This window comes from Oenanthe melanoleuca, chromosome 12 (genome assembly GCF_029582105.1).
Source record: "Oenanthe melanoleuca isolate GR-GAL-2019-014 chromosome 12, OMel1.0, whole genome shotgun sequence".
In the NCBI taxonomy this organism is placed as follows: domain Eukaryota; kingdom Metazoa; phylum Chordata; class Aves; order Passeriformes; family Muscicapidae; genus Oenanthe; species Oenanthe melanoleuca.
The window spans coordinates 19,914,237-19,940,784 of NC_079346.1; the positions used below are offsets into that span (position 1 = coordinate 19,914,237).

The 26,548-nt window shown below is 46.8% G+C and overlaps 1 protein-coding gene across 3 annotated transcripts in view; it reads right to left on the bottom strand.

The window, feature by feature from the left end:
- Positions 1–734: 734 nt before the first annotated feature.
- The window catches only part of PHF2 (PHD finger protein 2), a 54,379-nt gene continuing 28,565 nt past the window's right edge, over positions 735–26,548 (bottom strand). For 2 of the 3 annotated variants that reach the window (XM_056501945.1, XM_056501947.1), the window contains exons 3-22: positions 24,626–24,740; positions 22,164–22,324; positions 21,501–21,642; positions 19,020–19,206; positions 18,302–18,464; positions 17,441–17,528; positions 16,797–16,903; positions 16,414–16,505; positions 15,926–16,015; positions 14,806–15,168; positions 13,903–14,022; positions 13,180–13,298; positions 12,665–12,843; positions 12,385–12,458; positions 11,156–11,313; positions 6,622–6,899; positions 5,557–5,652; positions 4,574–4,683; positions 3,169–3,430; positions 735–1,615 (exon numbers count right to left, since the gene is read on the bottom strand). In XM_056501945.1, coding sequence (XP_056357920.1) covers positions 1,527–1,615; positions 3,169–3,430; positions 4,574–4,683; positions 5,557–5,652; positions 6,622–6,899; positions 11,156–11,313; positions 12,385–12,458; positions 12,665–12,843; positions 13,180–13,298; positions 13,903–14,022; positions 14,806–15,168; positions 15,926–16,015; positions 16,414–16,505; positions 16,797–16,903; positions 17,441–17,528; positions 18,302–18,464; positions 19,020–19,206; positions 21,501–21,642; positions 22,164–22,324; positions 24,626–24,740 — 2,993 coding nt within the window. In that variant the 3' untranslated portion in view covers positions 735–1,526. The remainder of the gene's footprint in view (positions 1,616–3,168; positions 3,431–4,573; positions 4,684–5,556; positions 5,653–6,621; positions 6,900–11,155; positions 11,314–12,384; positions 12,459–12,664; positions 12,844–13,179; positions 13,299–13,902; positions 14,023–14,805; positions 15,169–15,925; positions 16,016–16,413; positions 16,506–16,796; positions 16,904–17,440; positions 17,529–18,301; positions 18,465–19,019; positions 19,207–21,500; positions 21,643–22,163; positions 22,325–24,625; positions 24,741–26,548) is intronic. The other variant, XM_056501946.1, reaches the window with a different exon arrangement.

Genomic DNA, 26,548 nt, shown 5'->3' on the forward strand with positions numbered 1-26,548 from the left:
AGCGCTCGGTCCGGAGCCAGGGGCTGCACCTGGGGGCTGCTGGGGCCATCACAGGGAACAGCTAACTGTGCAGGCTGCAGGTGGCTCGCTGTCACTGCCAGCATAAGGTGTCCAAGAGCAGGGAGCAGTGTGGGAGGTGGGAATGGCCTTGCATCGGCAAAGAGAAAAATGCAGGTTGTGCATGTCGCTAAGAATAAATGGTGAGGTGCTGCATGTTTCAGTGAGCACAAAGAAGGGGAAAGGCTGGAGCACCTGGTGACCCCAAGAGGGAGGAAGCAGAGGGAAACAGGCATGTATGTTCGTCCATGGGAGGTGGATGATGTGCTGGGCAGTGGGTGAACCTTTGGATGGACCGTGAGGTATCTTACCAGGGCACTGCAGACCATGCCCAACTAACTGGGGCTTCTCATGGTGCTGTAGCAAGCAGAGGTGTGTAAGAGAGGGAGTTACACTGGCAGCAAAGCCATCCACTGTCTGTGCCAGCTGTGCGTCCCTGCTGGCTCCTTCACCCACCCTCAGGGACCCCCAGCTGCCTCCCCACCCCTCCTTTGCCGACCCCACAAAAAGGCCAGGCCCAGGCAATTGTGTACAAAACCTGAAATAGTTTTACTTTGCTTTCTTTTTTTTTTTCTTTTTTTTTTTCTTTTTTTAAACTTTGCTCTATGTTTACTTAAGATTTTGTGAAGTTGATACAAGAGCATTTGATATGAATCGGTAAATAAAACACCGTCATAGATAGATAGCCACGATAAACTTTGTTAGAAATGTACATGTCGCGAAAAAATAATAATACTAATAATAATAATCATAATCATAATAAAAAAAGCAGGCGCGACGCCCAGGCTGGCGCGGCCCTGGTGGCCCTGGTGGTGGCCGCAGTGGTGGCCCTGGCACTCAGCGGCAGGTGGCTCTGGTTCCCCTCAGGCGCCGTGCCCCGGTAATGTGTGTATATAAACAAAGCCCATAAGAAATGTACAAATATAAAAAGCTACAAACATTAATAAATTACATTGTCACAAAACACGGAAACACTCCACAAGGTGCTAGTAAAATAACTGTCTCCCTCCTCGTACAAGAAGTTACGCAAAGAGCTGGTACCGGTGGGCAGCGCCCGGAGAGACCCTCCCCATATAAAAACCCGGCGGTGGTTATTCCAAAAGCTATGTACAAGCTACATTCTAGGAAAAGGGGCCCAGGGCAGCGCGGTGCCTCCCTGCCTGCCGCCTCCAGTCCTGCGCTCCCCTCCCGCCGTGGCTCCGCTGCCTGGCGCTGCCTCCGCGGCGGCGGTACCCGCCCTGCTGTGCCGGGCAGGGAGAGGGGCCCAGGGCCGCAGCAGGGGCGCCCCATGCACCCCTCGGTGGCCAAGATTAGTATTAACTTTTTGCGGCTAGTCACTCTCAGCATTCTGAGAAAGGACATCTATATTAAAAAATATTTATACCAGGATTCTGTACAGTCCGACCGCTGAAAGTTAAAGGATTATTGTGGTGGTGGCCCACAACTGGGTGGCAGTGTGCCCGGGGCCACTAGAGCAGCAGCTTCCCGTTCCGGTGGATCTTCAGGATCTTGCCGAGCCGCTGCTTGGCCGTGGCCATCCCCTTCTTCGTACGCTTCCCTGGAAGGAGAGCAGGGTTGGGGTGAGGACCCACACCCACCCCACACCACCCACAGACACAGACCCTCCAGCTGCCTCCACGGCCCTGCCACCAGCTCTGCCCAGCACCTTCGAGGACATCCAGCAGCACCCCTCAGGAATGGGGTTGCTGGCCATAGGACAGGGTTTGGCTGGGAGCACAGCCCTGGAGAGTCAGCCCTGCTGAGCCAGGAGCACAGTGCACACCCATTCCCATGAACACATCCACACCTGCTCCAGGGAGGCACAGCTCTGCCGGGCACCCCCCTGTCCCCACAGCTCTGCTGAGCACCCTCTGTCCCCACAACTCTCCTGTCCCTGCAGTGCCAGCCCTGCTGCCCTGCCCTCACCTGCCCTGGCTCACCACTCATGGTCACCTGTTTGCCCACAAGTAGGTGACAGTCAAACCCAGCCCCACCAGTGCCATCCTGCTCCTAAGGGAGAGGCTGCACACACACACAGACACACAAGACACACAGACACATAGACATACAGACACACAGACACAGCCACATACATGCCCCACAGCTCTCCACAGCTCCAGGCTCCTGGGCACCTCTCTGCCTTGCACCTGTTCCCCTCCATTTCACCACAAAAGCACAATTCCAGGCAAATACATTTTTTCCACTCCAGCTCTGTAGAGAGCCACTGGTACCACCAGCTTCTGGCAGGATCCCAGCCCACAGGCTACACACATCCTGCCCTATGGCCTTCCAAGCTGCAGGGCACCTCCTCTACTCTGCTTCACTTGAATACATGGAATTCAGGAAACATCTGCCACATTGCCTCACTTGTCACTGGGGCCTTTCCCAGTGGGATCACACACAATTTTTATGCTACACAGCGCCTTTCCCTCACACCTGCCTCAGTTACACTTCTTGAGCCAAGTTCAAGTGGAGAGCAGGAGGTCTCAGCCCAGACTCTGGGACAGCCTCAGCTTTCTCACCCTTTCCCTATGGCAGACAGCAAGCAACCTCTTCCTCTCTCCTGCCTTTGGTTGTAGCTGTGTTACTACCAAAGTTTGATATTCCTCTGCACCCTTGCAGCAACTGTCCAGAGAGATCTGCAGTGTGCCCAGCTCTACATGTCCTGGGAGGACTGTCCTCAGCTATAGTCAGCACAGAACTGGGGTACAGTCACCACCAACAGTGTAGTGCCTGCCCCAGCCCTGGGCAGAACAGCCTTCATGGATGCATCCTCCCCTGGCCAAGGCTCCCTACATCCATACAGGCTGTCTGGGATGTGACCCTGCAGGTGCTCCTCCTGAGCTGGGGCCATGTTGGGCAGTGCTCCTGCCATGGGATACCTCACACCCTGTGACCAACAGCCCAGCAGAAAATCACCTGTTTGGCCCCCCAGTGCCAGGACAGTCAAAGCCACAGGCCCTATTCCTGACCAGCTCTGACTTGCATCCACACACCTGCACCTGTGCCTGCCCACTCCGCACACGGCAGCAGAGCCCTGCGGAGGGCTCAGGTTCCGTGGCCCTGCACCCTTCCCCACTCCTGCACCACAACCCCGGCGTTTCCTGGTACCTTTGGCGGAGGCATTGTTCTGCGAGGATGATGAGGGTCTCCTCTGTGTGAGGAAAACACCAGGTGCCATCGGCTGCGATCCCCTGTTAGGCTGGGCGACGCCAAAGGTGCTGGCTCCTGCGGTGTACTCGTGATCTGTGAGGCTGCTGGCCTGTGACTCCAGCTTCGGCTCGGGGGAGCTGCCTTCCTGAGCCACTTTGCTTGCGTTGGGGGCTGAAAGCTTCTTTTTGGTATTTTTTTTCTTCTTGCCTTTTTGTTCCTCCTTTAAAATGACAAAGATGAAGCTCAGATTAATCCCCAGAAGACCTTTAGCTAGGGCAAGGGCCAGCGGTGTTGCTTAGGGTCCTGATACAACGACACCCCAGGAGTTGGCCACGGACAAGCGCTCGGGGGCTGCTCCGACACGTCTGGCTCACAGCTGCACACACACGTTTGCCTCTCGTGCCTCTACATCCTCGCTCTGTGCGGGGTCTCCTCGTTCCTTACCACTGCGGCGAGCAGGAGCCAGCCGGGGCCACACCGACACTGCCCTGGCACAGCAGCGTGGTCAGCATGGGCAAATCTTTCCATCTTCCACAAAAACTGGCACCTCCTATCTTCAGGGATCTTCACACCCTTGCACAACAGCATGAAGGATATTAAACATCCCACTGATCCAGTCTCTGCTTCCTGCTAGGACACACACATCATCTCCTGACCTGTAACTGCACCTGCACATGCACACTGGGATGGCAGAGGTCTGCTACTGTCCTGTGTCCCTTGTCTACTTTCAGTTCCTTCTTCTTGAAACCCTGCCACCATCCGTAAAGCTCTTCTGCTCAAGAGTCCACATCGCAGAAGCCCAAGGGCACCACAACCTGCATCTCCACCAGCTTGCTGAGGTGCCTCAACAACCTCACTCCAGCAGGCCTTGTCACCTCAGCATCTCACCATGTTACCTTTATGGGGCTTCTCTGACCCCTTCAGAGACCAGACACTTCCCAAACATCCAAACTGCCCCAGTTCCTTTCCTAAACTGACTCTTTGTTCACCAACCTTTGGAAGCAAACCCTGACACTTCCCAGCAGCCAATCTGCACGTACAAGCAGTCGCACCAGTCAGGCTCTCAAGTACACATCAAATACACTCCTTTGGGGCAGCCTTCTCCTGTTCTACCCCAGTAGTCATTCTCACTCCCTCATTCTTCCCTGTGCTCTTCTCTGTCCCTTGCTGCCTTGTGATGTGCTTAAGTGTGTTGTGACAGCGCTGGGCTTGAATCCCGTTTATTTCCCTGAGGCTGCAGAGCCTTGTGTCACTGGCAGGACCAAACACTACGCAAGGCTGGCACTAGGCTCGGGCACGGCTCTGTTGCTGGGGACAGGGCTCTCCGTTCCTGACAGCTCCTCCTCCCCAGGCAGCCTCTCACCTGCTGTGACAGCTTGGCAGCGGCAGCGGCGAGTCCAGTTTCGATGGAGGCGACTCTGGTGCCCTCTCGCACTGGCCTGTCCTGCCGGGGCACCGAGGGGCCAACGCGTGCTGCAAGGAGAGCAGAGGCAGGTGAGGGGCAGCAACGTGCCCGTGACACCAGCGCAGCCACCACAGGGCAGCAGGCTCTGCCCTGCTCAGCCAGGAGAGATGGGGACAGCCTCTGCCCTTCCCTTCCCCACGTGTAAGTGAAGGCACGGCGGCAGGGGCAGAAGCTGCTGATAGAGATGTCACACAGCTGAGCAGCTCCACAGCCACTTGAAGCCAAAGCCACGCAGGTTTGGATCCACATCCTGGATTATGAGTGTCATTTCCAAAGGGGCAGTGCTCATCTGCAGCTGGGAGAGGACATGCAGGGCCACAAGCTGATGAGACCACACATGGGCTGCTTGTCACACACAGCACACACAGAGGGTGCTGTGCTCATGGGCCACAGGGGTCAAAGGAGTCAAGGGGCCCTCTCCCCTGTCACTGCCCCTGGTGAGCTCCAACAAACCCAGGGCAGACCAAACCCTTCCAGATCCTGAGCTTCAGCTGAATCTGGAGGAGACTATGCCTGCTCTCTCACTATTCCCATTCAACACCTGAAATCCACAGCAAGCCAGCTGTCCAGGGATCGATTCACTGTTACACCACTGCTAAGGTGGCAACCAAGTGATCTATCACTAAGAGCATGAGGAAAAATAAAGCAACCAAGGAAATAATTTCTTCTGCCAGCTGATTGCAGGAGGAAGGCTAAAACTGCTTGGCAGGAATCCCAGCGCCTGGATCACCTCCCACTGCCCTGGAAAGGGTTAATCCTTCATGTGCTAAAGAAATCACTAATTGTGTGTTACAGTTTCCACACTCCTTGAAAAATGGCTGAGTTTTAGAGATTTGTGTACCTTAGCCCAAATCTGGGCATCACAGACCACATGGACTTACCTGTCGGACTGTAAGGGGCATCATCTGAACTTTTCCTTTTCTTTGATCGGGATTTGAATACTGGATTATCTTCATCTGATTCGAGAGAAGGGTAAACTACAGTAGGAAACAAAGGCAAGAGTTTCAGTTTAGGAAACAGTTCTACCTTTGCTCTGTCCAGGTGCAGTGACCACAGGCACCACAGCTGAATCGTCCCCAGAAGTGCCATTGAGCACTTCTGTCACAGCTGTGACACTTATGGGACTTTCCTCTGCTCTCATCCACACATTACTCTTGGGAGCTGCTGTCATTAAACTGTGACTGACTCTCTATATTCCTTCATAATCACAGAACATCCTCAGCTGCAAGGGAGCCAAAAAATGATTGAGTACAACTCAGTTGCCCAGAAAAGCTGTGGCTGCTGCACCTCTGCAAGTGTCCAAGGCCAGGCTGGACAGGGCTTGTAGCATCCTGGTCTAGTGGAAAATATCCCTGCCTACATCAGAGGGTGAAACTAGATGGCCTTGAAGGTCCCTTCCAACCCAAACCCCTCTGTGATTCCACAATAATTACGGTAGAACTGATGCAATTGGTGCAAACTGGCTTTGTGCCCATTTCTGCTGCAGATGCTTGCCTTCTCTGCCAAAACTCAAAATAGCATTGGATCCCTTTTCCATGCCCAAATTCAACTTCTACTCCTCTCAGCTGGAGGTTTAATTGCTACTGTGCAGACAAAGACATTTCTGTCACAAATAGCAGTACCTGACCCACATTTCTACCACAGTCCCCCGTTTATGGGTTGTCTGCTGTGGTTTCGGGGGCTCTCCATGTTTCTTGAGAGCTTCTCATTGTGCCACGCCTCAAATCCAGCCTGCCCTGAATGTTGGAGTGACCCTGGGCTCTGCAGCCAGTCTGCTGTCACTTGTCTTTGCTTCCTTTGGGGTGCAGATCCCTGTTCCATACCCGGCCGATCCCAGGGTGGCAGAGCAGGAGGCAGCACCCATGAGCAAAGGGACATTTGCCAACAGGCACACGTGTGTTCATGCATCCCCAGGCACACCTTCACTCTGCTTCCCTCCTACTCACCATAATCTGAGTCCTTAAAACAGGCATCCAAGTGGTCCTGGTCCTCATCGTAATCCTCAATGTCAATGCTGTTCTTTGTGCTTTTCTTCAGCAGCCGCTTCCCAGCGTTTTTGCTGCCACCACCACCAGGTTTTTTTGAGTTTTGTGTGGAGAAGGAGTTGTTCTTCGCCTGATTGGTGCCCCACGACGTCTGCAGGCAGGACTCTGAGGCCTGGAGGTTTGCCATGGAGAGCATGCCCTGGATGGCTTCCTGCGTGCTGGGGGAGGCAGGTGGCTGGCTGTGGGACACAGGGAGAGACACCACAGCACTTGGTGATTGCACAAACACCAACCCCTGGCAGCCAGCTCGCTCCTGCCACGACACTTGTGCTAGGAGAGAGCCCCTGATTCCTCTGAGTAGCCTCATACCACCAGGGCCAGTGGGGAATTTTATGGAGTACCACAGAGAGCACCTCAGATGTGGCGTTGATGGCCCAAGAGCCAGGGAGATGTGGGCAGGTCCCTGGGGCTGTCAGTGCTTTAGGCAGAGCTCAAGGAACTTCCCAAAGCCCACAGCAGAATTCCTGACAGAGCAGTGTCTCTATACCAACTACCATCATCATCATCATCATCCTCCTCCTCCTCCTCTTCCTCCTCCTCATCAAAATCTATCAATCTATCTATCTATCTATCTATCTATCTACCCATCTATCTTTAATAATGCTATTTTTCTGTACTATCAAATCATCCTCCTCCTCATCACATTTTAATAGTATTATTTATAATCTATACTACCACTCCTATAAAAGAAGAGCTTATGCATCAGCACTGGTGGGGGATGTCTGGGGGGCTCTGCTCAAAACTGCCTGGAAGTTTTTGGTCCCAGTTCACATCATGGGCTGTCACCACTCCAGGAGCCGCTGGAAATTAATTCTGAGATTGGCAGAATACATTATCCAGTATTTCCAGAAGTCTGGAGTTTGGGCAAGTAGTGAAATGCAAAAAAACCTTGCTGTGGCAATAATATTTGTTACACTAGTTACACATTTGTTGTGCAATAGAAGCCACAAACATAGGAGAGAATTAACAGCACCATGTCACTTTCTCCTACTTGAGCTTAATCTGGGCTCTGAATAATGTACAAGACCACAAAGGAAGTTTCTGGGCACTAACAGCCTTTAGTCACAATCCTGAAAATGAGTAAAGACTAGTGTTAGTTCACAACTCAACAAAAAGACGAACATCAAAAAACTTATTTAGGAAAGAGACATTTAAATCCCTCCAATATCATGCCTTCTCTTCTGCCTTCTCCCTGGCAAAGAAATATTTTGCATCATCTACAAGAAATTATTTTATTTTCTTCCAGCCTTTTTCCCTGAACTGTTTTTCCAAACACTGGACTCTCAAAACACTGCAAACAGACCATCAAATACTGACCACTAAATGGGCAAATCAGAGAGGAACTGCCTTAAGCAACACAAACTTCAACAAATAAATTGTGGGATATGATCAAAACCAGTGGTTCTGAGAGTCAAACACCAACCTGAGAAGGGGGAAATGTCTCAGAGCTGCACACAGGGCAGAGTGTTTCTCATTAGGGCATGTGCCTGGTGTGCTTCCATCAGGAGTATTTCAGCTTTCTAAGCCAAAAAAAATTCAAGAAGATTCAGGAAGCAATTTTGAAGCTCTGGAAGAGCCATATCCCCTTTCTGTAGCTTCAGCAATGATTTTTTTAAAAACCACATTTATGGAAGTAAACTAACAGTGAGTACAATTTTGGCTTAGAAAAAACATTTTAAAAGAGTACTGGAGCAGGAACAACGCAGCCAAAGTGCTTCTGCCCCTGCTGTATCCCCACTGCCACCTCCAAACACACAGGAGGTGGCCCTGGGGGATAGCTCAGCCCTGCCTCCAGCCCAGCAGCCTTCTTGTCCTGTCCTCAGGATGACAGCTGCTCTTGTGGGTGCACAGAGAGGAGGACACTCTGACAGACACAGCCAGACACAAGAAGGGCTTGTGCCTTCATCTGGCTGGTGGCAGCCCTGGTGTGGCAGCAGGACCAGTGCAGTGCCCGTCCCCTGTGCTGGCACTGCTGAGACCCCACCTTGAGTCCTGGGGCCAGTTTTGGGCTTCTCATGTCAAGAAGGACATCGAGGGGCTGGAGCATGTCCAGAGAAGGGAGCAGACCTGGAGAAGGGCTGGGGGAGCTGGGAAAGGGGCTCAGTCTGAGGAAAGGAAGTTCAGGGGGACTGCGGTACCCAGATTTGCCATCCTGTCCCTGGCATGGGAGGCGGAGCAGGCAAACAGCTGTGCTGGGGACAGGAACAAGCACTGATGGACTCAAGTTTTACCTCCTCAGTGAGCTGGGCACAGGAATGATCCCAGCACCCTGCATCATGCAGGATATTGTGTAGGGAGCCAGTGCCTTGCTTTGCACCACCAACTCTACCACTGCCATTTCTCTCCAAGGGTTCACCCTCCCCAGGCAGATCATCCCCTTCCTGCCATCAGCAATTACTGAGTCTCCTACCTGTATCCTCATATTTAGAAACTGAATTTTTAATATTTCAGGAGAATATTACTGATTGAGCAGTTGCTCTGGAGAAGTCATAGTTGTATAAAAGTAAAGAACTCCAACAATTTCAAGTACAAACCCAGTGTTTTCCTCCATTTTTGAGTCAGACCTGGAAACAAGTCACTTTTTTCAAGCTCAGGTGATGACCAGCCCTCCAAGCTATTTCCATATTCCATTTCCCTTCTTTCAGCCTATTCCCACACTCACAGCAGCCTTTCTGCAGGAGCTCTGTCCTTCCCTTTCCTTGCCTTGCTGACACACATAGTTGAGCTTCAGTTCTCTAGAACACTCTAGGTAATGCCATCAGGGCCTCTGGGGTGGCCATCTGCTAGTGAGAGCCCAGTATTATACAGAATAAGGTTTGCCATGATTCAGATAAGGCCACTATCACAAAAAGCCTTGACTTGCTGGGAACAGGCAGTGGTCTGATAGGCATGGAGACACTGTGGGAGGAGATTCCACAGTGACACAGGGCCATTCCACAGCATCCACAATGTACACTTACAGATCTATAAATACACACATTCCCTACCCTTCATCTGCCCTGCAAGAAGAGAAAGGTGGGAATTGCTCCTGAGAGTCAGACATGACCACAGTGCCTCATGCTGTGACACAGCATGTTTGCATATTGTGTTTCTTCCGCTTTCTTTTCAAAAGGCACATTATGGCCATTTAAAAAGCCCAGTGTAATTATGAAATGAAACACAGTAATTACATTTACCAGGGGCTTTTTCCAATCAAGATGCAGCACACACTGCCAAAATGCAGTGTTTATCCCAGAGCCAGCACTGGTATGACACATTCCCAGTGAGCCACCACACACAGAGCAGTAAGTGAGCCGAGACTGGTGATGGGACTGTGTGTGGGACTTTGATTTCAGAAACCACAGAGCCTTCAAACACCCTGGGTACAGAACTCAGGCTGAGGGTGGAAAGCAAAGGCCTGAGTCCTGCTCTATTCTGGTTTAACCCCTTGCAGACAGCAAAACACACCCTGAGCAAGGCAGACAATTGTCAAGGGCCATTTCAAAGAACGTAGTGAGCTGTGTTATCCACATAATGGCCAGCAGTGTACACAGGGCCAAGGAAGATTTCTTTAAGTTCTTAGGAGTTGATACATTTTCTTTTTTCATACCAAACTTCCAGCATGGGAGTTTTATTAGCCCGGCAACTTTATTACAGCATCAGACACACCTAACTGCCTTTTGATGTGTCTAATCAGCTGCCAAAATGTAACTGAAAAATCAACATAAACACTCATCCCATCATGGACCATAATGCAGAATGGGCAAGGAATTCACAGGGATGGTCAAGCAGACAAGTGTTAATGGGATTATTTGTCCACCACTTACTGTTTGGATGACTGCAGGATCTGGTGCTGTACCTTACTGGATATAGCCCAAAACATCCAGCATCAGCTTCCACGTTCCACATAAGACACCACTAAGCCCAGGCAGACATTTCCATTTCAGGTACAGAAGTTCTCACCAAAGAGTTTGCTTTTTTCCCCAAGCCTCATTTTTTGGTGGGAAGAAGAATAACCAGAGATGGGAGGCAAGGAGGGCAGACAGTTTCCTATATCCTTCTTTCAAACACCTGGTATTTGTGGCACCTTAGAATGCCTTATGGGAGAAATGCTGGCCATTTAGATTACTTTACTGCAATCTCACTACATTAAAAACCATAATTCCCACTCTCAAGCTGCAGTCACTTAACTCTCTCCTTCTTTTGAATTATTAATCTATGACAGCATTATTGCTAAAACTGATCTTCAGCATCTACAGATGTGAAATCCTTTTTTGTTCAAATTATACCACCAAGACCTTTCTTCTGTCTCCCTCCAGATCACAAGATAAAGGAGGAGTTTGCTTATATGAGAAAAAGCAGTTACCAAGCTACAAAATTCATTCTCACTCACACACAATCACAAAAGAGCAATTTTGTTCACGGGTAAGAGGGAAAAGCATCCCCTGGTGCATACCTGTTGGTGTTATACTCTAAACCCCCAACTTCTTTGCTTGCCTGCAAAAGATCAAGAATTCCTGCTGAACTTCCACTCTCTTTCTTTACTTTGGAATTGCGTCCTGGCTTTGCCTCTGTGTCAATGTGAAGCAAATCTTCATCTGATGAGTCCTCGCTCTGCAAAAACAAGGAAAGGGCTAAAAAAGGTGGAAACTCACTGAGCTGGTCCCCAAGAATAGCACAGTGATTTCTGCAGCCTGCTGCTAGACATGGGTCTAGCCTTTGGAATTTGCTTTCTTTAAACAAAAAACAAAACCAAAACCAACCAACCAAACAAACAACCACACAAAACCAAGTACATGGTAAAAATCCATTTCCTTGTAGCCTGTAGGCATGGTATGTTTTTATCTCCCCTTCCAAATCTTGGAGGTCTGATCCTGTTGATGGGATCAATTCCCTTTAAAGGGTGTTTCCATCTGCACAGCAGCAGACTGGGAGGATCAGGCAGAAGGATGGGACAGATATGTAGGAACAGTGTCATGTGAGGCTCTGAAAGGGAGCTGCCTACATCTGGCCCTCTCTCTGGGGCTGGGATTTCTAGGCACTGTAGACTGGTGCCCCTTCCTGCCCTGCTTTCAGGCTGGTATAGCACCAGCCCTTACTGCTTGGGGTGCCAATCTGTTGTCTTCAGGGATTCCCTCCTTGGGCTCCTGCACAGGCAGACACCCCCGGCCCCAGACCTCAGGTACTGACTCAAACAGGTCTGCACTTCCTCCTGAATGTCCCAGACACAAACCAGGGTGAAAAGAACTCCTTGGTACTGAAGGTCAAACACTTTGGTCATCTTTGGTTCTGTCTTAACAAACTATTTTTCTTTTTTCAATTTATTCTGATACTATAACATGAATTTGTATTAACCACACCTGGGCAAAACATTTGATTTCAATGTCATTTGATTTCCAACACTGAGCTTCAGACACAGAGCAAACTCCCATGTGGGCTGTCCCATCCTGCAGGTGAACTCCATCCAGGCTCACAGACACTGCAGGGGCTGGGCTGGGCTCACCTGGCTCTGCAGTGTTCTAAATCTCAGTCCATAATGGGCAGAGAGGGTCTGCCAAGTGGCACAAAACAAACACTTGAGTTGCTACACAGGACGAGAATCACAGAATGGTTTGGGTTGGAAAGGACCTCAGAGAGTCTCATGTTGTAGGAGTGCCTCCTTGTGAAGGTACAATAACCTCATACCTTGTAGGGTGCTGACTCCACCTTCGGCTTCTTCACAGGAGTGTGCTGCAGGGCTTCCTTTTTATCTGATAAAACTGAATAAATAAAAAGAAACAAATAGTCATGAGGTTTTTCCCTTCAAAAACTAGCCCTCCTGTTCCACTCACATTTGACTGACTGGTAAGACATGGCTTTCTTTATTATAAATCACACATATTTCAAAGATTATATCAATTGTTTCAGACAATCACTACCTAAGACCTTGTTGAGCAAATAAAGACAAACCAGGAAATATCCTTACAGGGCAGTTCTCTTTTTGCAGTGTTTTTCTTTCTTCTGATTGGAAACTCATCAATTTTTAGTTCACCATCATCTGACACATATTCATATTCATCCCGTACAGGTTTGGATTTGTCCTCTTTAAAATTCTGTAGTGACCCAAACACACTGGTATTCAGATGAGTTTTTACTCCCTTTGAACTGAAAAAAAATAAAATTTACAAATCAGTAACAACACTGAGTAGAAAATAGCTTGTGACTTGACAGACAATGAGTATCTCTATGCAGAAATCTCAGTCAAATCAAATTCTTTCAGGGGTGCCAAAGCAACTAGAATAATTTTACTAACACATTTCTGAACCTACGATTTATATCTCAAAATAGGACTATGACTAGAGCACTAGAAGAAGTTTTAATGATAGGGTATTTTCTACATTGACCAGAAAGGCAGATTTTCATCATCTTGTACAAAAAATATAAATAATGACCTTTCAATTTCTTTTTTTAGTTGATATGTGTTGTCATATTTTTACTTACCCAAGCAACTTCTTATTAGAGAAAGAGAATGTGAATTTGTTGTCTTTATTTCCTGGTAAAGGTGTCTTTTCTGATTTGTGTTCCTCTTCCATTTTTAGAAGTGAATCAGGTTTACTGTTCTGAAAGGCAAAAGACCAAAACAAAATAAATAAATCTGTTAAATGAGTCACTTATGTCTCAGCTTCCCAGGTACCCTCAGAATCTAAGCCTGTTAAATTGTCCCTTATTAAAAACCCTATTAAATTCCCTGCAGACAAAATGTTCCATTCCATGAGTGAATTTCACCCACCCTGCATTAGCCCTCAAGAAAGGCAATCTTTTAATCCATAGGGCATAATTCAGATGTCTCTCATCTTATGCCATTGAAATTAATTATTGATTATTAGCTATTAGTTAGTTATTGATTAGTTCTTGATCTCTCATTGATTTCAGACTTAAACTAGTAGAACTGTGTCAGAGCAAGGGTCACAAAAGGGATCAACACTGAACCATCTCCCTGCTAACAGTCTGGTGTCACTATGGACAAATGGACAATTCAGCACATGCTTCTGGGGAATCCATCCACCCCCTCTTCCTTTATAAGGGATTAATTGATGATTTCCTGCTTAATTTTCTTTTCTTTGGGAACTATCAGTGCCTCATTCTCTCCACTGAAGCAGAGCCACAAACAATTCCCTACCCATGGCTTATCATCATGTGGCAGAATTTAACAGGAGACATTACCTTGTATTTCCATTTGGCTTCTGTTTTGCTTTTATTTTGTTCTCGAACTTCAAATTTCTCCACCTCATTCTGCTTGCTTGCGGATTCCTTATTGGGAACACTTAAAACATTCTTTGCAGCCTGGGAAAAAGTCAGGAAAAAGTCCTCTGAATGAGGATGGAGTGTTGGCATGTCACAAACATAGGCTTTATCTGGGAAATAGCATTATATATTTTTGAAAACCCCTAATTTTTATTTTTGAACCCCAAATTGAGGTTCAATCAAATATTGCTCCTTCAGAGTGTGCAGAACAGCAGCTGCATTTCTCCTTGATGCACTTCTCGTTGATATACCTCTCCTCTCCCTGTCTGTCACCCCACAGCAGGTTTCACAAACTGCACACAAACTGTTAGAACTTCAGAAACATTGTGGGAAAGATTTAAGGATACTTCTTCATAGTGTACAACCATTCCTCTGTCAGTGCCTCGATGGATCCTGGCCCCTACCGAAATCAGTAGCAAAATTCATGCTGAATAAAAGGGCATCAGAATTAAAGGATGCCAAAAAGAAGCTTGTCCTATGTGGGCAAAACTGGAAGAAAATTATTGTTCTAAGTCACTCATTCTAGAGTAACATCTCAAGCAAATGAGATACTTTAGGAACAAGTTCTTTTGTCATTGACACCTTTTGAGATCAGTGGGTTCCAGGAAGGCTCCACATCAATGAATAACCAACAACCAGTCAAAGCAAACCCACCAGCTGGGTAAGAGAAGGGCAGTGAGCCAGCAAAACAAACTTTTCCTTTGCTTCTGCAGAACCAGGGTTTCACAGTGTGCTGCACGTACTACTTTTTGTGTGAGACTTAGGGAGTGATTTTATCTCTCTGAGGGTGGGAGAGGAGGGAGAGGTTCAAACATGACCCACCTTCCCCTTCTTTGGCGTCTCAATCTTGGTCAGAGCCTCCTTCGTGTGTGCCTCCAGCAGGTCGAGGTTGGGGATGGCTGGGGGTGGGCTCTCCTTTGCCTTCTTTCCTTTCTTTTTGCCTTCTCCCTTCACTTTCGGTGTTTTGGGAGGTTTGGGGGGCTTGGGAGGCTTCGGGGGTTTGGATGGCTTGAGTTGTTTGGAGGTTTTCACAGTTTTGGGAGTCTTTTTTTTAGGGAGCTTTTCTACAGGTGGGGGCAGAGAGGTGACTTGGACAGGCGATGGAGCCTCCTCCTTCTCCACAGGACAGATCTCCTCAGCCATAGGAGTGGCACTCAAGTCTGCTTTGCTGGCTTTTGAAGCGTTCTGTGGTTTGGCAAAAAGCACAAGGTGTTCAGACACACCTGTCCCATTTTGGATATTCACATGCACCCCCTGTTAGAAGGGGAAACAAACCCCAGAGATGCCCAAGGGTGTGATGGAGGGGGATCTGCAGCACAGGTCAGGCTGACCAAGGAATGAAGATCCCACCAAGGCTCTGCTCACCGATCCCCACCCCCACATTCCTCAAGCCTGGCCTGCAGTAACTCCAGAGGCTTAGTAGGAATGTAACCCTCACTGGATTGTACCATCATGTGGGACTCTTAAATGGCCTGTCCACACAGGATGGATAAAATGAACAGCCTTCTGCTTAAAATGCTGATCAGCTCGAGCAAAAACCCTTTCCATTAAATTCTGATGTGATAAATATAGCAGAATCACATTTCATGCCCCTGGGAAAAATTAGCAGTAAAATAGCTGCCCAATTAAAATTAACACTAACTAATTAAAAAGAAATTATTTTCTGCTTAACTTGCCATTCTGACAATCAGAAAACTTAAATACTACATCAAAGAGGATCAAAGAACAAGATAGCTGCAGTTTTGAGGTCTTTGGATGTGGTTACGAACAGGATGGAATGCAGCACAATGTCTTCCTGAAGGAGCTGAGCCAGCTGTGGCCACCTTTTGCTGTCACACATCTCCAGCCAGCAGGATTTGGCACCACACTCAATGGGTGGTACTTCCATGTATTTTATATCCTGGACCCCCAATACAGTAAATATTATAAAAACAGCACAAACCTCACTTAATCTTATTTCTTTGGCAAGGTCCTTGATAAGTTGTGCTGGTTTGAAGTTTTCTGGCAGTTCATCTTCATGCTCTGCTAAAGCCTAAAACACAAAAAAGCCAAATGTTTCTGTGCATCTTTTCTTCAAAAATAATTTTTAAAAAGCCTCTTAAAGTGACTTGTCCTTATTTTTTCCTATGTATTTAAATTAATCTTGACTGCATTAGACATTCAAATAAGAAAAAAAAAAAAATTCCCTTGTTCAGGGTGTTATGGTAACAAGCTGTCCTGAGAGAACAACAAAGTCAACTATCTTTTTTCAGATATTATTTCATTTTCACAACTGCAACATCATTTTGCTCACCCCCAGTTCTCTCAATTCCTTCTCTTTGGCATGTTAGAATTGGATGCTTTGCAACTGAGATATTATTTGTTCCAGAATTTCCACTCTGCTCCAGCAACTGACAAACAAATAATATTAACCCAGGCTGCTTCTCCTACCTGTTTTTTAGTCCACGATCTGAAAGCACCATTGAGAATCTTTGCTCCTTGAAGGAGATGAGCAGGAGGTTGCTGTCCAGCTTTATGCAAACCTAAGCAGAGAAAAAAAAAACCCAGTGTCATTCAGCCACTGACAGCTACAGTTGTTTACAGCAAGCATTTAATTTGAAAATTGCAACCAGGGAAGCTGAAGTTAACTCTTTGAGAATTGGCTCCCACAAATGAATCCCTACTACAACCTGATGGTAACAAACAGTGTTTTTACTGTGTCCCAAATCCAGCTGAGCCTTCCCACCTGTCAGTTATGGCTACTGAAATTCAGGGTAACTGTCCTCAGATCCCAAAGCTGAGCTATCAGGGTGAGCAAGGAAATGCAGTTTTACCTTTAAATTTCTCCAGTAGATGCTTCCCCATATACCAACAGGCCGTTTCAAAGTTGGGAAACTGAGTCAGACTGACGATTTTCAGACGCCTTTCTACTTCATATGCCCTGCAAGACAAAGCCACAGGAACCTGAGCACACGTGGGTCATGGAAGTGCCAGGGTCACTTTGCAGTGAGCCCCTCTTTGTCCTGCTACCACACAGGCTGGCCTCAGGCCAAAAGCAAAGCATGACAGCACTGGTAAAATACTGACATAGAGATGTATGATGGTCTTATTGCATTATTTGCCCAGAATCAGTAAAGAACTGCTTGTATTGTCTTACACTGGGCAAAGAGCCCAGCTGAGCAGGTGCAGGCTAATCCAGCAGTGAGGGGCAGGTGCCAGGGTAAAACTCCAGGCAGTGTGCAACAGTTCTGCCTTCAGGATGTGGCCACATCAAGCCAGGCACCTCCTGTGCATTGTCAAAGGTATAAGGACACCTCAGGATAACTCAGCACCAGGGAACACAGTCAGAGGGGGCAAAGGAGGGTGCACCAGCCAAAACAGACCAAGAGCTACATCAGCATTACTGTCAGTGATTCGTTATTACTGATTTATTTAAAAATGAGCCTCTACATGAGTTTAGATTCTAAAGACAGATTACCTCATCTGCATTTCCATGCTTAGACTGTGTAGAAAATGTCCTGCAAAGGCCAGGCAGTCTACTGGTGTTAGAGTTGCATAAATCCAACCTAAAAGAGAGAGAAGAGTCCTCAAGACAAGAACTTGAAGGCCATTAGCACAGACTTCAATCCCAAATGATGTCTGCACTTCACTGAGCACCTTGCTCACAGGTACCCACTCAGCTCAGCCCCAGAACCACACACACTTTGAACACTGGTCCTTTCTTTGTTTTGCTACATAATGGCAGCTGCTTTCCTGTCTCCAGAAAGACCAGAAACAGCCCTTGGCATGTGCTTTATCACAGTGTCAGAATCAGGTGTTTCCCAAACATGTATTTTCATACAAAAATCTACTCAAGTTAATGACTCTCTGTAAATCGCTCTGTGTTTGTTCCACCATCTGCTCCACAGATGGCCATAAGAGAAACACCTACTTTCCACTTCTTACACCAAAGGAAAAATTCAAGTGTGTAAACATTTGCTGAGAGAATCTGCTCACACATTCACCTGTAGTTCCTGGGTGTCACAGGGGATTAATGTCTGTAACAAGGATTTGGGAGTGTCATGGTCAGAATGCAAATTCATTCAATATAAATTGTCTGTTAGATGTCAGAAAGCAGCAATGACATGGTATATACAGAAGCACTCTCCCTACTAGTGTAACTTTTAAAAGGCTGCTAAATATTAATAGAAAACAGTAAAAGTTCTGATTTGTTTTAAATAAAACCTCTACTGAGAATTAGACTATACTTTTCAGAGAAAGTTGTTAAATCCCATCCCTCTGGCATTTTGGATGTGCTGCTCTACAGGATGAGGAAAGCCCTCCTCCCCCAGCTGCTCACCTGATGGGATGAAGAGTGTCTGGCCTTGTTTAACGGTGCACTTGTAACATTTATCTACTTGGTCTGCAAAAAACATCTCACTGTGATTTGCTGCTGACTGCCAGCGTTCATACAGAGAAATATTTGCAGAGGCTGGTTTGATGAGATAAAAGATCTTTTCTCCCTGAATTAGAAACATAAAATTAGCAATGAGCAGCCAAATCAAACAACACTGCACTGGCACGCGCACATACACACAAACACACACACAAATATTTATCTAAACACATATGGAATGTGTATTTTGGCAGCATTTAAATAAAATTAATTAGTCAGCTTTGTAGAGAAGGGCTGAAACAACTAAATCACAGCTGACCACATCTGCTCAGATTTGTGGGAGTGATGGTACAAAAGGTTTACAATGCCAGGCTCCACCAGACTGCAAACACAGAACGTGGTATCTTTAAGGCCTAGGGCAATGTATGTGCAGAAGATACTAAACTACTATTAAAATCCTAATAGAGAGAAAATACACAGAGGACTTCTATGAAGCTCCAAGTGCTTCCTCACTCAGGAGACGCTGGCACCTCTGGGAGTGCACTGAGAGTAGTTAAGGCTCAGATACAACAGGACAATGACAAAAAAACCTGAGAGCTGAATTCTGGAGAGAATTCTGTGATGGCTTTGTGTATAAAACTGAGTTTGTTCCTAGCTACACCTGAAAACCAGGCTCCCTCACCTTGAGCACATGGTACCAGGCAGAAGCTCCGCCAGAGTCTATGTGGAAGTCAGTGTAGCTGTCCTTCACGCAGATCAAGCAGTACTTGGTCACTTTGGGTTTAGCCAGCAGAGCATCATCAGGCCAATAATTTTCCACCCAGGACAGCTTCTTAACGATATCAGGAGGCTCTACAAAGCTGGACATCCTTATAGAGAGAGTGGAGAACAGACAGGCAGCTTTTAAAACAGAGCACCATAACCCTGGTGAAGTGAGTGTGACAAATACTTGCATGGCAAACTGGAGCAGCTCCTCTTGTGGCAGTGGAACTGCTCTCCATTCAGAAAATGATGGAAAACTGTTTGCAGACAGAGATTTAAGGTTTTTGAAGTGTGATGACTTAACAATAATCCTTTGCCTTCTTTCAGCAGTATCATCTATGATCAACTATGTGCTGGTTGCAGTTTTCCACCCCTGCTAGCAGGCTCAGGTACCCACACTCCTGTGATCACAGCCACTTTCCCAGCCCCCTCCAGAACAGAAAGTGAAATGTGTGCACTTGGACAGAAATCCCCTGGTAAACTGTAAAAATTAGCAAGTCAAGCTTAATATTAATAATCCAAATAATAGTAACATTAATGCTTGTGGATAAATAACTCTTGATCTGATGCTGAAAATCAGCAATCTTATTTAGATTGACTAAGTTATATTAAAAGCTCAGAAGAAGGAAAAAGTCTAATTTGGGTTGATAATGTGAATATATTTTAAATATAAGATATATATTTCTATAATTTATATGAATTAATCTATTTATGTACATTAAGGACATACTCTTACTGGATATGTATCTAAATTTATACGAATTATTATCTTCATTCACACTGAACATATGTTCCTATTTATTTATTTATATCATTCATATACTATGTTTTTGTCAAATACATAACATACACTATAATCACAGCTAAGACAATGCAGTGGCATGACAGCCAGATATTAACTGTTTCATCCTAGAATGTGCTGAATTGTAGATTGAAATAGTCCAAAATTTGGGCTGATAGTGCAGGAGGTGAAGATTCACTGCCAGACACATCAGTAAGAGTATCTGCACTTCAAACCAATATTAAATGCTCCCACATGTAATTTGTGCTCAGTGTCAAGCCCTGATGACAATAACTCCATCTCCATGGCAGGGAAGATGGAGCTGTACATTCAATTAAACTGTCACTGTCTATGCTAAGAAATAAAATATTTGCTATTAATGTCTCGATTAGCAGAGTATGAACGACAGCTCCAGCAGTCTTTCAGGAAAAAAAACATCCCATTATTTGGGGATAATGGTAAAAAGCTGAAAAAATCTCTGCTGAGGATCCCAGTGGTCTCAAACCTGAAGTTAGCAGAGCTGCTCTCTGCAGCAATGGGGGTGAACCACTAAACTCCAGCCACAGGGATCAGGGAAATGCCTGGGAAGAATTAGCTTGCCATTATCCACCAGCCTTCTTTTTTCAGCCTTCGTGCTCCCCAAAACAAGCATTCTTTGTTTTTCTGCTGCCATTCATTATCATCTGCATAGTGTTTGTGTGTAAAAGGATCTTTTCCTTTTCCTGGTGCTTCCCTTCTGGAAGCATCAGCTACCCCAAGGATACAGGGCCTGTGAAAATAACCCGTGCAGCTTTTGGTCTTCAGTATCTCAGAGATGCCTCTGCCCAGTGCTGGAAGGGAAGCAGTGCTCAGTTATGGCAGCACAGCTGCAGAGAGCACCAGGCAGTGTCCTCAGCATTGGCATCAGCTAATCACAGAGTCACAGGGTGCTTTGGGCTGGAAGGGACCTTAAGATCAGCTCATCCCCATCTAGTCCTGGGCAGGGACACCTCCCACTGTCCCAGACTGCTCCCAGTGTCCAGCCTGGCCTGGGACACCTCCAGGGATCAGCTGCTCTGGGCATCCTGTGCCAGGGCCTCCCCACCCTCACAGGAAACAATTCCTTCCCAGTATCTGATCCCTCTGATCTGCACCCAGCCTGCCACTGGGAAGTCAGCATCACCCTGACCCTGAGCTGTGGTCAGACAGATCACGGGTTAGCTGGCAAAAGCACTGAAACCAGAACTAGAACAAGTGCCATAGGAGTCCAGAATTATAACAAAATTCCCAAGTTGTTCTTCTCAAAGGACACCCAGTGACACCCAGTGACATGTTATCCTACACCTAAAGTCAGAGCAGCCAGAAGCTGCTAAACAACTTTCCCTAAGGAGAAAAAGCACTGGGGAAGGCAAAGGCTGAACACAGCCATGTAACCCAGACACAACGTGGGATTCAATGATTTAAAATTATATATAATTCTATGTAAGTAATATTAATATAATTCAAAAATAGGGTAGTATAGCAGAGTATACAGCTATGTTATTATATAGAAATATGTTATATACAAAATAATAAATTAAATACAAATTATAAATCAAAATAAATTTGTAGTAATTACTGTGCTGCAGGTTGAACCCTTACCTGGTGTCAGAGAACTCCAGGTTTGTGACATTTAAGACCCTTTTCCTGTTTGTGCTGTAGTAGTAATCCACAAATTCCTTGAGCTTCATCTTGCAATCTTTCTGCTTGGTGACATCAGTGACATCAACACTCCGCTCTGGCCCTGCACATGAATTCAGGGGAGAGGACAGGTTGATGGACAGTCTGCCTTGCCCCCTTTTCTACGTTTGGGCTGAGTTAACCTGTCCAGAAACATCTCAGTCTTCAGATTTTCTGGCCCTTGGATCCTTCCTGTTGCTTATGTATGCTTATGTTTATATATGCTTATGTATGTACCCACACAGACACATATGCATGAAGAACCTGCATATGCATAAATACCCATCAAATGGTGCTTTTGTAGTCATGTCCCTGGGAAAACCATCCCTCAATGGCACTTTGGCTGTTACTGCTTGTGCAGAGCTGTGGAGAGCAGAGCAGGCTGGCTCTGCCTCACTGCCAAGCTGCCACACAAAACAAGAGTGACTTAAGTGCTAACTACAAGCTTCCACTACATAACAAACACTGAGACCAGCACAGCACACAGCACAGACAACATTTTACAATACATTTTACAATTTTCCACACAACTAATTCTTTCTATAAAGCAGCTGAGCTCCCAGCAGTGCAATGCCAGGCACCCACCGACGTAGTTCTCGACGTCGCTGACATAGAAGGTGGGTGCAGGCACAGCCAGGCCCAGCCCATCCTTCTTGGGGACCAGGATGGGCTCTGCAAAGCCCTTCTCTTCCAAATACTCTGCTGTCAGCTGGCTGCCTGGAACTTTCACCACTATGTCTTCAGCACTGCAAAAGCAAACACAGATTCAGTGATGAGGGGGCTCCACACTGAGTTTGGAATGTTCTGCATTTCACTGCAGAAAGGCAGACGCTGTGGAAAAGGAATTACAGGGAAATTAGGTACATAAGACAAAACCCCATCCACTGCAAAGCATGAAGGGCACAATAAAATCATGCAACATCAATCACTCAAGCCTCATGCTCCAACTACTGGGAAGTCCTAAAGTAACAGCTTATAGCAAAAGACCCCTTTCCTCAGCTGTAGGATAGCTACCAGTGATCAACATTAAAGGAATTAATGTTAAATGTTTCACTCTAAAGAAGGTGAGATTAAAAACGTTACCCAATCACAAATAAATGGCCCTAGAAATGCTTTGCAAATCATTTTAAAGTAGTTGAATAATGTGCTCAGGAAATATGCTGCAGATCATTTTGAAGTGGCAGGGACAATTTCCACTGTCCCAGCTGCTCCAAGTCCCATCCAGCCTGGCCTTGGACACTGCCAGGGATCCAGGGGCAGCCACAGCTGCCAGGGCCTGCCCACCCTCACAGGGAATAATCAATTTAATTGTTATCACTGCTGCTCTTGCTACTCCAGTGCCACTTTGGTATTAAACTTTAGAACAGAATGACATGAAGAGAATGCTCTCTTCAGTGTTCCTTTTGACCTGAGACCCTCCCAAGCACGCACTGGGGGTTGTGAACACTGGCTGTGCTCATTCCCTGCCTCATGCTGGGAGCCACCAGTGATGCTCCTGGTCTGAGCACCTGTCCAGTCCAGCACCTCTGGGTGCCAAGTGCTGGGGCTGGTCTGTCACATCTGCACATCCCATCCATTGTTTTGGAGGAGAAAATTCCTCCACGAGACTTTGTGCTCAAGCCCCAGGTCTTGCAGGCATTTCTTTGTGCTACAGACCCTCCTGTCTCAGGAGATTCATTTGGCAGCAGGATTTTCTTATGCACTCATTCATGAGTAACAAAGAGAAAAAATGGGGGCCTGTATTATTTATAACAATTTTGGAGTGACTCAGAGATACTATATGTGTGACTGCAGACCCAGAGGCCACCTGAGGTCACAGAAATCAGTCTGCCTGGGCCATAAATCTTTTTAAAAATGAGCTGTACAACCTGTCAAATCACAAATTACTAAAAAAAAATCAACAGCAAAGATAAAAAAACCTTGCAGGCCCCAATGGAAATAGCAAGGCAAGTAAAAATACTGGATCCTGAGCTCAGCAAAACACACCTGTAAAAGCTGCAAAACACTTCCCAGAATTATTTTCAGCTTTTTCTTTAAGCAGTCTGAGACTAGTATCTTAAATTAAATGTGAAATTAAATTCTCCATAAAAAGGAAAAAGTTCTGTGTTTACTTTGCCACTCTCCAAGGATTCTTCTAAAATAATTAGTTATTAATAATTAAGGATTTATTTGGCTACAGCCTACATTAAAGAGCCAAAAAGAAAATTATGACTCTTGCAAATGGCTGTAGAGCAGCCTAATAACATGTGGGACATGTCACCTAACAATTAGCACCATTCATTACCCCAGTGAGAGAGCCTTTGTCACCCAGCAGCTGAACATGTCATTGTTCTGTCCAAAATGGGGACAGACTTCAGCAAAGACATTGGAATTTTGAGAACTGGAGAATTCTATGCAGTAAGTTGGTTAGTTTCTTATGCAAGTGGATATTCTAGGGACGAGGCTCTGGTTGAGCCTGGAGAAGAGAAGGCTCTGGGGAGATCTTAGAGCCACTTTCAGTACTTAAAGGGGGCTTATAAAAAACAGCAAGAGTGAGTTTCTACAGAGGCAGATAGTGGTAGGACAAGGGAGAAGAGTTTTAAACTAGGAGAGATTTAGATTGCATGTTTGGAAGGAACTGTTCCCTGGGAGGGGGTGAGGCCCTGGCACAGGTGCCCAGAGCAGCTGTGGCTGCCCCTGGATCCCTGGCAGTGCCCAAGGCCAGGCTGGACACTGGACACTGGGGCTGGGAGCAGTGGGAGGTGTCCCTGCCATGGCAAGGGTGGCACTGGATGGGCTTCAAGGCCCCTTCCCACCCAAACCATTCTCTGATTCCATGATCCTTGCCTTCCCAAATCCCAGCATTTGTGGAAATCCACAGGTACTGGGCTCAGCTGAGAGGAGATCTGAATAAAGCTGCACAAATGTGAAAAAGGGAATAACCTGGGACATCTGCAGTCAAACAGCACTGACTTAACCACCAATACTCTGCAATGCTTCAAGCACAGACCATTCCCAGCCTCACAGACCCCAGCACTGCCCCTGCCCCCATCTACACCAAAACCCACCTGGGGAACGTCCGACTTCGAAGCTCTTTAATAAACACTTGGCTCCCATTCTGTACAGGCTTCACCTCTGTTGTCTGGCCAGTATCATGCTTATGCCAATTTCTTTTCTTTTTCACTGAAAAAGAATGAATTGGACAGCTATGTTAAGTTGAAGATAATTATTAAGACATTGGCAGAAAGGATGAATCTTCATTTAATTTTTCACATGAGCAGAGTGGAGGGAACCCCTGCCATGCTGCCCTGCACATTTTAATATTGCCCTCAATACCCTATTAGACAATTGTGGTGCAGCTGAAGATCCATTACAGAGTGAGCAGTGAGCATTTTGTAGCAGGGGGCAGAAGTTGGGTAAAATTGCTGAGCTGCAGTGCCTGCAGCCTCACACAGGCACCAGCTCCAGACACCCTGGGCTCTCACACAGCCCCTCATCCTCACCAGGAAACTCCCAGAAAGGCCCTTGGACAGCCTGCAGGACGGATCTGTGGGAGAGCACTCGTCAGGAATTACCTCAGAATAAAGCTCTGTTCAGCAGTGTCAGATGTGACACCAAGTTTGATGGATTTTAGTGTGCCATGCACACAGCATGGACAGGGAAGGGAAGGGGAGGGAAGGCAAAGCCAAAGGCAAAGCCAAAGGCAAAGCCAAAAGCAAGGGCAAAGGCAAAGGCAAAGGCAAAGGCAGGAAAGAAGTTAGTTGCTAGAAGTGCAGGGAAGGTAATTTCCTATAGCTCAGACCTGCAGCTTGACTCTGCTCCCAGCGAGGGATGGACACACAGGACAGTCCATCAGGGATAAAGGGCTAGCAGGAGTGAGCACACGTGAGCCAGTCAGGTTTCAGTGTGGTTTTGCCCTGCCTCTGACAGCCAGATAACACAAAGCAAGAAAAACTGGTCCTGCTTTTCCCCTGAGTCAGCACTGTCTCCCTCAGCTATTCCTGCTTCCACAGTGTGTCCAGAGAAACTCACTTTGTTAGGAAACTGGGTTTTTCCACATTTGTATCATTTAAAGCCTCTGTTAATAAAATTTTCATGTCACATACTTTCATTTTCCACCCTTCTTTTACATCATGAAACTCAGTATTTCACCCCAAGTCCAGACCTCTTATCAAAACAGTGAGGGAAGGCAGCAGACTTCTCATGGATGGCACCCACTCCTCACTCTTTGTACACACAGACTTTTCCATTCAGAAAGGAATCTGGAGCATAGAGATATAATGCATGAGATTTGGAAAGAGAAATTTTGCTTTCCCGACGACAGCCCTGAAATAACTCACGGAAAGATATCTCCCAGTGAGTCCATCCCAGGTTTTGCACAAAGCATGTTGGGTTTATTAGTTCCATGCAGGCTCCAGCCTAGCTGGAGATATTCATTAAAGCTGCTAGTTCTTTATCTTAATGACTCTCAGGCTTAGTGTATTAATTCAATGCTCCTGGTAACAAAGGAAACAAGCCTGGCTTGAATGCCAAACCTTCCTCCTCTCCCTCCCTTCCCGGCCTCTGCCTCCTCCCCCTCTCAGCACACCCGAATCCACACCACGAGTGTGCTGATTGCACTTGCACTCTGAGTGCAAGTCCCAGGGAAAGAGGTGTCACTTGACACAGGAAAATTAAAGAGCTTATCCTCTAAGCACATTCCTTTATTACACTCCAGAAAGCACAGAGCGTGGGGAAATGAAAGTGACAGATCACTACTGAATGGACAAATCCACTGCAACTCTCCCAAAACCTCAGGGGAGCTCTTTGCCTCAGCACCAAGAGCTCTCCCATCCACCTCTCCCATCCACCTCTCCCATCCACCTCTCCCTACCCACCTCTCCCATCCACCTCTCCCTATCCATCTCTCCCATCCAGCTCTCCCATCCACCTCTCCCTACCCAGCTCTCCCATCCACCTCTCCCATCCACCTCTCCCATCCACCTCTCCCA